At 46.7% G+C, this 13021-nt stretch overlaps 2 protein-coding genes across 3 annotated transcripts; one reads left to right on the top strand and one right to left on the bottom strand.

The window, feature by feature from the left end:
* Nucleotides 1-589: 589 nt before the first annotated feature.
* On the top strand, nt 590-6207 carry LOC135809402 (RING1 and YY1-binding protein-like). Of its 2 annotated transcripts, none has more exons than XM_065322743.1 (5): nt 590-739; nt 875-997; nt 1556-1738; nt 2914-3099; nt 5227-6207. In XM_065322743.1, exons 1-5 carry the CDS (start codon nt 717-719, stop codon nt 5591-5593), a joined length of 882 nt encoding a protein of 293 aa, XP_065178815.1. In that variant the 5' UTR covers nt 590-716; the 3' UTR covers nt 5594-6207. The 2 variants fall into 2 exon arrangements, with proteins under 2 accessions (XP_065178815.1, XP_065178814.1); XM_065322742.1 differs by having other exon boundaries at nt 2911-3099.
* Nucleotides 6208-7652: 1445 nt separating this feature from the next.
* LOC135809401 (SWI/SNF-related matrix-associated actin-dependent regulator of chromatin subfamily B member 1-like) lies at nt 7653-12564 on the bottom strand. Its single transcript, XM_065322741.1, has 6 exons — nt 11795-12564; nt 11131-11258; nt 10656-10822; nt 10205-10447; nt 9643-9728; nt 7653-8359 (listed from the first exon to the last, which is right to left on the bottom strand). The coding sequence occupies exons 1-6, from the start codon at nt 12274-12276 to the stop codon at nt 8329-8331; spliced, it is 1137 nt and encodes a 378-aa protein (XP_065178813.1). The 5' UTR covers nt 12277-12564; the 3' UTR covers nt 7653-8328.
* Nucleotides 12565-13021: the final 457 nt, after the last annotated feature.

Genomic DNA, 13021 nt, shown 5'->3' with positions numbered 1-13021 from the left:
ACTAGGCCAGGCCATATGCCGCAAAAAAGTAGGCAGCGCAAAGCGTCCACATGCGTCTGACTGTATCGATATCGACCGGATCGCTGAGCGCTCGAATGCGCTTACTCCGCGCTTAGCTAACGGTTACCAGTGGTTACGTAGACGCAGACGCACGTAGTAGACGTGTACCAATGCAATGGTGTACGGGAGTGAGTCTTGAGTCGAGATTTCTGCTCGAAAGAGCTGAACCATGAACCATGTGAACAAGCCTCATGCTCACAAGACTGGGCGCGCCGCTTGCAGGTCGCACCCAGTCTGTGTAGCGCCGGCCTACGCAAGGCTTTTTGCGGATAAGAATCTGATGTTCTTTCTTGTTGCAGAGTCTCGTACAAAGACTACCGCGCCGGGTGCACCACCGCATACTCATAGACCTACCCGCGTAGCGTTGGCAAAACTGTACGAGTGCAGTGCCGAAGCACAAAGTCATGGCATGCAGGCGCGCGCGCTGTCTTTGCACGAGTACGAGTACGAGTGGGCCAGGCCGCGTGCGCTGCCGCTTGGTGACCTGGTAGCTGGTGACGCGCTAGATAGATGTGCCTAGCTTTGCTTGACTGTTCTTGTACTAGTTGTACTGGACACGAAGCTCAGTGAAGGAGCAGTTGCGAAGATTTACCGCAGGTTTCTGGAAGCAAGTACACGTGAACCCTTCGTCTTTGTGCTTTGGAAGATAAACGTCGATGGCCGTCTCGATGGATTCCAGGTTAGTTCTCGATTGTTCTTCTTCATCCTCCTGTGCTGTGTTCTTGAGTAATTCTTCTCGGTGCGACAAGTGAACTCAGTCGGTAGCAGACAATGCTCAGGATGCGTCGTCTACATGTGTTGTATTCTATTGCAGAGGGGTGAATCGCTCTGCATGTTCGTCCTCTGGAGGATGGGATTGCTCCATTTGTACTTACACGAACACGAGAGAGGCGTTCAAATGTGGTATGTGCGAGGCCCGCAAAGGAACATCTACCAGGTATGTCTTTCCCCAAATTGCTGGTCTTTGCTGACAATAACGTCAATTCTCCATACTTTCTTCTTCGTCCGGACGATCATATCATCTTCCTCAGTTCAGTCTTAGCGTCAGCACAAGCGACCATTGTTGAAAGAGTATTGCATTGTGACCTCTACTCATATAATATAATAACGTTAGGCTGTGATGCATCGACTTGCTTCACCCCACCAATCGCTGTTATTCTCAATATCGCAGATTGACGAAATTCACGTTCATTGAAAATTCAAATTCTCAAGGTTTGGCTACATGGCATCAGTATAATGAGCTGTATGTCTTTCCGAATATATATTCACGTAAACGTATCAAAACCCTAGCGAAACGGATTAATTTATTAACCTCTTTTCCTTGCCTGTAATAATATTCCATCACTATCGTCCATCGCCAAGTATACGGGAATGAATAATATACCATCACTATCATGCATCGCCAAGTAAATAATGTGGTCTCACATCTCTGAAGGATAGCTAACACTGTATCTGGTGCCTTCTGCTGTTATGTTTGACCTGCTTTTGCGTGCAGGAAAGTCAGACAAAGTGATGATGTGATCGCGCAGCAGCAAGCTGCCGCCGCATTGGTGGCAGCGCAACGCAGTCAGGAGCTAGCTCAAGAGTTTGGCGGTGTTATCGAGGCCACGGGTGATGGTCGGCCAAGTGGCAAGAGAAGAAAGAAGAAGAAGCCCTACAGCCGCCCTGCTCCTGAAGTGTAAGCCAGATCCCGAGATATTTCCCATGCCTTTGCTACAATGCAGAGCCGCCGGAACCGGTCCGGTTGGTCCGGTTGGTCCGGTTATTACCGGACCAACATGTTAGCCACCAACACACGTTTACTACTGTCAATATCATGTGTACCCGCCATATAATACACAAAGTATGAAAGGCACTGAAACTACCGGACCAATCAAAAACTGCGTCCGGCGGTCCTTGTCAGGAGACATTCCCTCTCTCGTGAAGAGACAGTTTGAAATAGCAAATGTCATTCAAGGCAACCTGATGCGAATGGAGAAGTCATGTATGCATGCTCAAACTTGGGCATGTGTGTATGTACAGTTGCGGACATTAACATCTGGGAGAGTAATTCAAAATATGGACGCAGCCGGAAGCAATATCTACGCATTGGGGGTGCGTGTATGTGTGTGCGCGTGCATGTGTGTATGCATGTGTGTGCACGTGCATGTCCGTATGCACATGTGTGCGAGCGCACGCACACACATGCATACGCACATGCACGCGCACAGAGAAAGAGAGAGAGAGAGTTTGTCTGCAGGCACATAGCAGCGTGTATGTGTGTGTGTGTGTGCGCGTGATTGTGCGTATGCATGTGTGTACATGTGCGTATGCACGTGTGTGCGAGCGCACGCACACACATGCATATGCACATGCACGTGCACACACACACACACACATAGAGAGAGAGAGAGACAGACAGAGACAGAGAGGGATAGACAGAGAGAGAGAGAGAGAGAGAGAGAGAGAGAGAGAGAGAGAGAGAGAGAGAGAGAGAGAGAGAGAGAGAGAGAGAGAGAGAGAGAGAGAGAGAGAGAGAGTTTGTCTGCAGGCACATAGCAGCGTGTAGATCGGTATCCATACTATTGTGTGTATGCTTCCACATGCATGATCACGTGAGATCGTGTACGCTTGTAATGTAATGCACTATGTTAGGCGGGGAGTCGCAGTTTGTTTGTGTGTGCCTAGAACGAAATTGATTCATCCGGCGTATAATAACTAGTCTTGTAAACATGTTTTATACTCAATTTTCTGGAGGAGGGGGGGGGGGGGGAGTGGATTCGCCTTTTCAAAGTTTCAGTCCAGGGCCTGATATTCGGTACACCACTCACAAGTTTGTTTCACACTGATTTGTCTGGTTGTGCTTTGTAGTAGTTCCTGTCCCGTGTATGGAGAGAGCAACCCAGACGTTGCTGCTGCTACTGTACCGTTAATGGAGACTTCAACTTCTGCCCACTCATGGAATTCGCCTCCCGCAGTGACTGCAGAATCTCATCATCGATCTGTTGGCCATGTCAGACCTGCAAAAGCGATGCCCTCTGTGGTGCACAGGACCATGTTGTAAGTGCTTGCCTTCTTTGTGTGTGTCTGTGTGTGTGTGTGGTACATAGTGTGTGTGTGTGTATGTGAGTGTATACCGTAAAGTCGCGGATAAAAGCCGGGTTTGCATACAAGCACATCGCGGATAGAAGCCTGAAAATCAAACGGGTCAAATGCATATAAGCCTGTCGCGCGTAGAAGCCTGGCTTCTATGCAAGCGCGGATCGGGTAGGTCAAGAGTGCATGCGCTATGTACGGTGCATAGTAAAACTGCCGCCATACCGGTAGTCAGTGGTAGATCTACGCGTGTCGCGCGTAGAAGCCTGGCTTCTATGTGCATACAAGCCTGGCAAAAATATCAGTGGTGCATATAAGCATGGTTTGCATACAAGCCTGGCTTGCATTAAAGCCTGATGCAGAAAGCAGCTTATGTGCCTATAAGCCCGGCTTTTATCCGCGACTTTACGGTATGTGAATATCGCTCCTGTTTCTGGAAATCATGGCGCATGAGTTTTTTTCGTCGCTTGTGCGCTGATAGAATACCCAGAAAATCAAGACTATATGGCCATAGACTCTGGGCGATTACACATCATAGTACTTGGTGGTAATAATGAGTGCATGCACATGGTACAAGAGTTTTCCTGTCTTGACAGGTGCTCAGTGTAGCTGCCTCTTCCATAGAGAGTTAGTTGACTTCCATACTAAGGATACTCCTTCATGTGTCTGCCACGTGTCAAAACCTCGTTTTCCAGTGCTGAAACGTCGGTGTTCAAACCCATTATCGTCTTTGCTCTACTGTAAAGGCCTGTATAAGTGCCCGACCAGTATCACGCTTTTTACCCATGTACGCCGCCAGGTGCCGCGCGTCAACACTCTTGTTTTGTTTTCTAGCCCACAACCGTGTGAACGCCCATGGGCGAAAGCGCAAGCCCAGTACCCAGTGCAGCACATGCACAGCTCCACATGCATGTACGATACAGTGGTCGGTATAGTGCACATCAGTGTACACTGCGCTTACCAGGTAGATGTGCCTTTCTTCCAGGATAGCTACCCATAGTGCCTAGTGGTTGATGAATATGTTGAATCAAGAGTACATAACCCCCCAGAGTGTGCAACTCCACTATGGGTGCTGTCATGACAGAATTTCAAGTTGACGTCATTTTGATGATGCAATGCGCACTGTACACGGATTATCAGACGAATCCGGAACCTGTGGTTGACCGAAGCCGATCGATCCTGTACAAATTATTGGAAAGAAAAATGTGTGATGCGTTGACACCCGTACACATGTTGTAAATCACTGGTGCAAGGAGCATTGCGTCATAAATAATGACGTCAACTTGAAATTCTGTCGGGACAGCAGGGTATGTGGGAGTTGCACACTCTGGGGGGTTATGTACTCTTGGTTGAATTTGGTGCGATTTCACGTATCCGAAAGAACGTCCGGCCCGCATTAGTGCCTGTGTTCTGGACCGTCATTAAGTTTCCGTCCGAGGCCTTATTACAGGCTTTTGCAGTGTTCTTGTACAGAGTAAATTCATGGGCTATGGAAGCTCGCCGCCTCTGTCATATCTGCAGATTCCACCGGTTCCTACATGTACTAGTATATGTTTCTATATCCATGTGATGCACTGAACAATACAACACACAGACCACCTCAGCAGGAGCTAACTTTCCTGTCCAGTGAAGCTGGTTGTCGGCATTATTATGCTGCTTCAGTAACCTTCCTCGCCGGCTTGGGCATAATGCTGCTGGATGCTGAGCTGCGGAGCATACTATGTGCAATATCACACGTCTGTCGACCCTTCCCACAAGGGGTTATGAGGCCAATCTACTGCATTGTTCAGGCGGGGGGGGGGGGGGAGGAGAGAGAGAGAGAGAGAGAGAGAGAGAGAGAGAGAGAGAGAGAGAGAGAGAGAGAGAGAGAGAGAGAGAGAGAGAGAGAGAGAGAGAGAGAGAGAGAGAGAGAGGTGGCAGCTCTGTTGGAATTCATGTTTGCTAGGCTCTGCTGGTCCAGCCAGAGAAGATATGGTGAGAGAGCATGCAGGGAGTTTCGCTGGTCTAAAACAAATACTTGTCTAAAATGATACCTTTTGGTCATTGTGCTGTCTGTTTATCTTGATGTTTTTATATTGTGTTATATCATAGGCCAGTCTTTCGAAATGTGGATCGAAGCAGCGGTGTTGATACACTAGTCGCCGTGAACGGACTCGAAGTGACAGTCACTGAATACCAAATTCGTCCGTTACTGGCTGTGGCCCCCATGCGAGCTGTTCCTTCTGCAACGCTCCCACAGTTCAAAGCAGTTGGGAGCGCTGCTGCTCAAGCGTATGCTGCGCACAAGAGCGGCGGTCTAGCACACAGTGGGGCGCCAAGTACTTCTACATCTGGGCAAAGCCTCGTGGATGTGAAGCAGTCGGGCGCCAGCACCGGCACCGACCTTGTTTTGGAAGCCACCGGTTCTCTACCAGTAAGCCCTGCGACAGCTGAGGGCAGTGCCAGTGCTGTGCGGTGATCTCGTTGTGGCAGTTTGTGTTTGTGCTGCTCTATGTAAAGCAGGCACATTGTCCGTGACCGACTACCTATGTTGTGTGTAACTCTAGTGTTTTTCCAAGTGCTGTACAATGCGTGCTACTTCCGCTGACCAAGTGTGTGTGTTTTTGTTTGGACTCGTCTTGTTCCCTTGTGACTTTCTGTACATACCATGTTACACGTATCTATATCCATCTCACATAACTATCGCTACCTAACTGTCCACTCCACCCCGGTGTCGAGAACAAAGCTGCCTTCCGTTTCTATAATCATATTCCACTCTGGTTTATTCTGTACAGCTCTGATCCACTGTGCTGCTATGTTGTGTTCTGGCCCATGTCTTGGCCTTGTAAAAAAATGTCCTGCTTTGCCGCTGCGCCCTATGCCCGTGTTATATCCTCGTTGATGGGATCGTACAACTCCCCGGATCATTCAGTTCTCTATCTGCTTGTGCTTTGTTGTATTCATATTTTATTGTAAATGAGCAGAGCTTGCCTAGTCCATTGCAGCACTACTCGTGTGTTTTTTTTTAACCAACTGGCCGTATAGCGCTACTTTCTCGGTGACCAATGATATTCTCTCCAACTGGTACTTTTACTTTCTTGTTGTGTTGTTGTGTTGTGTCATCCAGTATGTTGGAACTCTCCACTGCTCAATCTATGAGAAATGGGTTTTTTCTCTGTTGATGGGGTGCTTTCGATGGCGTGCAGGTTTACGGTATAACCACATCGTTGCCACCAGAGCGTCGTCTAATACATGTACCGGTATCAAGAGTAATACATTACTCTTGTCGGTAATCAACAACTCCCTTGTTGCAATACCTGTGGCTTTAGGCCTTTGACTTCATGCAACTCGTGAGAAAATTAATAGAATCAAGCATGCTTTTTGTTGGTCAAAACCTTGGGCAAGATTCAACCATTACAACCAGAGTATTTTTTATTCCACACCTACAGCATGTATTAAAAAGGACTGTTTCATTATCCAAATGTGTTCAATCTAGAACAATAACCGTGCTCCAAGACTAAGAGTATTTTTTTAGAGATACTTCAGGTTGTACTACAGTGGTGATGTGTGACGTGACGGGGTTATTCCATCTCTTCAACATCATCTGGCCACTGGTGGAGAATAGCTGTGACATGCATGCCTTGGAGAGAATGCTGCATGCAGAAGGCTTTTCAATTCAAGGCACACATATTTTTAGGGTTGAGTCGGGTAGCATTCTCTTCGGGTATCGGGTACTCGTAGTTTTCCACGGGTACCCGATCGGGTAATGTTTCCATGGTAACACCACAATGCACCCCTTCCCTTACGTTTTACGCACTTGGTAGACATGCAGAGTATTACCGTACATGAATTAATTATTTGTACATGTGCACTGTGTACATCATGTCATCTGCGATTTCGGGTTTTCAGGTACTATTCTGTACAGTCAACTTCGCTTATAACGACACCCGGCGGGGCATCAAAAAGGTGTCCTTATTCGCGAAGTGTCGTTATACCCGAAGTCCCATTATATACAGTGGGATGGGACTTTGCTCTGAGCATGGAAATTCTGTCGTTATTCGCGAATTGTCGTTATATCCGCAGTCGTTATTGGCGAAGTTGACTGTACCTACAGTATCTACCCGAGTAGCACAGGTACCTGACTACCTGTGCACACCACTATAAATTTTACACAGCAATCAACCAATTGGGGTATACAACCCGTTTTATCCGAACTCCAATTATCCCTCTTGATCACACGGTACTTTCTTTTCTTTTCGGCATGATAAATACCGGTAATAGCGTTGCGAGTTTTCAACTGCCCTGTAGTGTCTCTGTCGCTCTCTCAATGTGACTGTGCCTGCTTACACACGGCAACATGAAAGAGTGGCAAGGGTTATACACAAAAAAAAACCAGTTCAATCCATGCAGAACATGCAACACACATGTAATTTTGCCGATGGCGGACACGGTTCATGCAGTACCAGCAAACCTCTGTCTCCCCCCCCCCCCCCATACACACACAACAGTCAACACAAAGCCAGCACAATCAATCAGTGTCTGGTCGGAATCGGGTCTACACCATACTATAACATAATGTTTCGTGGCATGTTGATACGGATGGCGCAACACGCACGAGCATAATGCATGTGGAAATATCCAGACCAGCATGCGCACAGCACATACACACAAATAGTAACTTGTATACTGATAACAGCCGAATACAAGTACATATACATAGCCAGTAAATGTAGAATAAAGCGCACAATGGGCCATTTCCATGAGTCAAACACATAGCAGGGTGGCGTGGATAGATCAATAGCAATACATGATGAATAAAGAAGGATATAAAAATGGTGTGAACGCCAGAACTAAATAGCTGCAATGTACAAGTGCACAAGAGTTCAAGCAAAAAGAGTTTGCCGGAGTCGGCGCCCACAAAGTAGATGGAGCAGGTCAGCAAAAGGTAGCAAGTATGTACAGCAACACACTATTCACACAGCAGTGTAACGTTAGCTTAGCAGGTACACGCATACACGACTACAGCAGAGCGTAACATTAAAAGCGCAATGTACGTAAACGGACAATACATAGCCGAAGAACAACGCACGTATAAATCTAGATACAAAAAAAGACATCAAAGTTACTAGTATGTGCAAGGAAAGGAAGAATAAAACGATGAAGCTTCATCAAGGTCAACATAATCATAGTCACGTCAATTGTACACATCTTCGCTCACCAACCCTGAGCCAAGCGGCGCATTCTCCTGCACAGGAAAGAGACCAGCATACAACAACATATCACTGACAGGCTACAGCAACTGACTGCTACATAATTGGCTGTCACAAATCCACCGTGAAATCGGTGCATTTCCCAACAGCTCTGCTACTAGATGCTGTACAAGAAGCTGATGCAACAGGTGGCAATGCAAACAAGTCAAGTAGCGCTACAAGCCCACCAAGGGCAGGTGAGAACGCCATACAGCCTTGCACAGCAGCACGAAGCATACGTTTACCGCACTTGTGTGAATCTCTGCTTTGATTACAACCCTGAATTTCAAGATAGCCTCTCGGTACATGAGCCAAGTGTGGTGCTGACATACATGTTGAAGTACAGTGAAAGTTCAGTATAACATACCCTGGATGTAACAAAAATTATGGGATGCAAACTTAGAAGTACTATGTTTGAGGATATTGCCTATGCTATACCAGTCATTTGTTTTGGATATACATGTATAACACCTCGGCTATAAAGAACAGATTGTCACGGTCTTTGGAGGTAAGATGCATTGGCCTGACCAGTTCCTCTAACTCATTTCGGGGAGGTTCCTGCAGAGCGAAAGCATACTGTAAGACATGTATATATAACGAGGAAGCAAATCTAACGTTTTAACGGATGAAATTTCTTCGTTATAATAGATCCATTGAGGCCGTACTGCTTCATATATGCTGTGTGTGTATATGGCAGAATACTGCAAGATCGTTAACATATCTTCTCGTTAACCTATGAATTTTGGACAATCGTTAAATGTGCAACTCGTTATAATAACATGTCTTACAGTATACGCAAAGTCCAACCCAAGAAGTAGAGAAGACTTGACATTAGGGAGGTTTCGCTCTACGGAATTACGTATGAAAATAACGTATGAACTGCACGGAATTTTCATACGTAAAAATCAGAGCTGTTGGGTTTCGCTCTACGTGATTTCTCCACGACTGTTAAACATGCGTTGTTGCTTTGGAGACGCGTTGGCTGCATGTGCCCACCGTATGCACCATGAACCGAAACCGCGTTTTCCATTATATTTTGCACGTGGTGTACGGTGTGTGTACCTTGTGTTTCGCGCGGCTTGAATATTGCCATGGACAAAAATGCGGAAAAAGCGAAAATTATTTCAAAAAGTCCTACGGAGGACCCAACGTAGGAAAGAGCTTTCCTACGGAAATCCGTAGAGAGATTTACGTATGAAAGTTGCCCTCGCTCCCCGGCGCGTACGACATACGGATTTTCATACGTAATTACGTAGAGCGAAACCTCCCTATTACAGACCTTGTGTTTCTGTCCTGGTCACGAATCTTCTTCTCCATTTCTGCTTCGGTTAAAACCTCAAGACGAGGGCACCAGTGTTCAGTATCCTGAACGTGGAAAAGAAAACAAACACGTTACATTAGTAACATATTTCAACTTTCAATTCTTTGTTTCTTGTCACATGAAATCTTTATTCACACGAAAAAGTAGTCCGAAAATAAAAAAAACAAAAATAACTGTCATGAACAGGCATACACTCTTTTCAGTGAAAACATTCACAAAAAGTAATAGCACAGCAACACAGACCACCAGCGACAGTACACTGCATTGCATCACACTTGTCCCATGTTTCCATATTCATCACACCCAAGCATATTGCATATTCATCACACCCAAGCGTGTTGCATACATGCAACATGTACATTCCTTCTTCTCAGGACCACTGTACGACAGAATTTCGTCAAAAAGTGTACGAGAGCTAGTGGCGAGAATAGGAAATACGATCCATGGCCTAGATAGATACACAGTGATGCCCTAAAGCAAGATACACAGCACCAACATCCAAACACCACAGAATTATTACCTGTATGGGTGTTCGCAGCACAGACTTGAGCGTGGGTAAGGGTGGGTCTCCGAAAGCGTACATAGTGCGAGCGTTCCAGCTGATCTGCCCGCGGATGCTATACGCTATCGTACTGACAAATTCGCCACCAAGTCCCAGATCGCTGCAGAGCTGTCTGGCAAATTCCTCAGGGGAGTTGTGCGGACAGGAGAGGTCCCATTCAAACTGGTCCACAAGTGAGATATTGCCGACGTGAATGTTCAGCTGCACACAGGCAAATAGACAGTTACATGAAAAATAGCATCCAGAACCAGAGGCCTGACCGTCCATACGCAGTATTCACTCTCAGGATCACGATTGACAATACGTTGTGGGTAAAGTCATTCGGCGGCCAAAAATCATGAAACGTAATCAAGAGACAAAGTAACTTAGTTGGCATGGCAGATTTTCCAGCCAGACTTGAACTACTGACCTTAATTGGCACCCTACGATCTTCTTCATCCATGGCCACTAGATCTCCAGGATGCTGTTCCACCTGGCCACGAATGGCATTGGCAATCGGCTGAACAAACAGAGGACTTGGTAGCTCCATGTCATCGCAAAGCAGTTCAGCAAACTGCTCAGGTGTTATCATTGACTCTGCACCATAACATGGAACAACAACAAATCAGATGGGAAATCAAGCACTAGTGAGTGTGTGTGTGTGTGTGTGTGTGTGTGTGTGTGTGTGTGTGTGTGTGTGTGTGTGTGTGTGTGTGTGAGAGAGAGAGAGAGAGAGAGAGAGAGAGAGAGAGAGAGAGACTGTGAATGAAACTGACTGTTTGCTAAGCAGGTAGAGAGAGAGAGAGAGAGAGAGAGAGAGAGAGAGAGAGAGAGAGAGAGAGAGAGAGAGAGAGAGAGAGAGAAAGAGAGAGAGAGAGAGGATTATCAATTTAACCATGACTCACCATTCTTGTTCCAGAGAAACGTATCGCGAAGCTTATGATTTTCAATCTCCAAATCGAGACGGATGGGCACCAGCACTTCTGCCTGCTCACCAGCTTTCTGCAAGACAGGCAGTTTATTGTCATCATAGCTGCAAGAAAACAAGACGTAACAGTGACACAACTCGGATACATGGACTTGCATGCACATTGCACTCCAGGAGGAGTCATTCATGGCATGGTAAAGCTGCCTGGCCATCAGAAGAGCTAACATATGGAAGAGGAGTGTGGAACTCTGCATCTATGCTGCATAAAACCGATCCTAGGGCAAAGATGTTCGTTTAGGTCATCGTGAATCAAAGGATAACTTGTCATACCGTAGGTTTTGGGCAAAATTACGGCATCGTTAAGGTGATAGCAGGAAAATCGTGTGCATTTTGCACCATTTGTATAACATGCAGCAATGCACAACAGATATTACCTTGGTGATGCAATAAAATGACCATGCAAACTGGTGTGAAATGCAAATTGGAGTTACAATGACCTAAACAAAACTACTTTGGCATGGACTCGTTCTCTAGGGGTTGCATACTTTTGTTTATGTACTCTTGATACGGCTTGATTCTAACAATTATTAGCAAGGTTAAAATATGCTCTTTGTTCCAGGGCAGAAGTACGGAAATCTTACAAATGCGGATACGTTCTTAGGCGCTTGGGACCGGTGCGTTGCTTCGCAGGAACAGTCAATGAAGGCACAGCGTCCATGTGAGAACTAAGATGGGCTTGCGCAGCTGCCGCCTGCGCCGCTGGACCATGAGCAGACCAGGATGCCTCGCGGTTCAGCTTAGCCGATCGCCTTTCCCTGGTCTCCTTTGCGGCTGGAGTGGTTTCGGCCGCCGGCCCCTTGTACTGTTCGTCATCACCTCCAGCCATGTCCTCTACTTCGCATGCCTTCAGTAGGGTTATACTAGTGGTTGAAAGGCCAATGCCCATACCACATATAATCTTCCTTTCTTCTATGCTGGCCATGCGTCTCCACAAGCCAGGATACCGCTTGTACAGGGAGCCTCGCACCATCTTCAGCCATGCTCCAGCCTCTGATCCAATCATGTATTCCTCGCCACTCTCCTCCAGCCGAAAACTCTTCGGCTTTGGCCCTGATGTTCTCATCGCTACTCGTTTTGGATCTGCTTACAAGTCAAACTGCAATAAACTTCTGGCTACTCAAAACTTCACGCGAACACAAGTACAACTTGGCGAGTAGGGAGTCTGAGCTAAGGGGCCTTGAGAAAGAAGACAGACTCACACTGCAAAATATTTTCTCCGCATACTCTACTTGCTAATGAGGCCTCGAGGCTAGCATGTAGCTGAATAGGGTGGGCAGTGGAAGAGAAAACAACAATAATATTATTGCAAATGAAAGCGTTTGAAAGAGGAAGCTAGCTTGTACTATTCAAAAATCAAATCAAGAGAGTTTATTTTTGTAGTGGATCATGATCAGGGAGTCGTCAAATACCGGTATTTGACGACTCCCTGCAGGCCTGCGCTGCTCTACGAGTCTAGCTCATGGCCTGATCATGAATGATGGCCGGTCCGATTTTTTTTGCAGTTTCGCCAAAATCTTTCTTTCACACGTTCGCGTCGATCGCATGTAGCTACGTACCGTAGACGTCATCTAGGGGCGCGTTTGGTTGGTACGAACTAGAACAGGATTCACCAGAACAGCGCGTTTGGTTGGGACTGCACCTGTTCTGGGTCGGCCAGAACATGTTCTGCTTGCTCCGGCCTCGAGGCCGGAGCAGACCGAGCAGTTTCACTTTTTCACAGTGAAACCTGGCGGGAACACCGATTTTGGTCCCAAATGATCACGTGTATACGCTTTTAGGTTGGACTCGTTGTACCGTACAAAGTGACC

The sequence above is a fragment of the Sycon ciliatum genome, chromosome 2, assembly GCF_964019385.1.
Source record: "Sycon ciliatum chromosome 2, ocSycCili1.1, whole genome shotgun sequence".
Lineage (NCBI taxonomy): Eukaryota > Metazoa > Porifera > Calcarea > Leucosolenida > Sycettidae > Sycon > Sycon ciliatum.
Note: the sequence above shows the minus strand (reverse complement) of the source record. Positions and strands in the feature narration are given on the sequence as shown.

Coding starts and splice junctions, on each gene's coding strand:
- LOC135809401 (XM_065322741.1), bottom strand. CDS start 12,276: ATGAGAACATCAGGGCCAAAGCCGAAGAGTTTTCGGCTGGAGGAGAGT. Junction 10,823..11,130: donor GTTTCTCTGGAACAAGAATG/GTGAGTCATGGT, acceptor GTTATGGTGCAG/AGTCAATGATAACACCTGAG. Junction 9,729..10,204: donor TGCTGCGAACACCCATACAG/GTAATAATTCTG, acceptor TTCCACGTTCAG/GATACTGAACACTGGTGCCC.
- LOC135809402 (XM_065322742.1), top strand. CDS start 717: ATGGCCGTCTCGATGGATTCCAG. Junction 998..1,555: donor CGCAAAGGAACATCTACCAG/GTATGTCTTTCC, acceptor TTTTGCGTGCAG/GAAAGTCAGACAAAGTGATG. Junction 3,100..5,226: donor GTGGTGCACAGGACCATGTT/GTAAGTGCTTGC, acceptor GTTATATCATAG/GCCAGTCTTTCGAAATGTGG.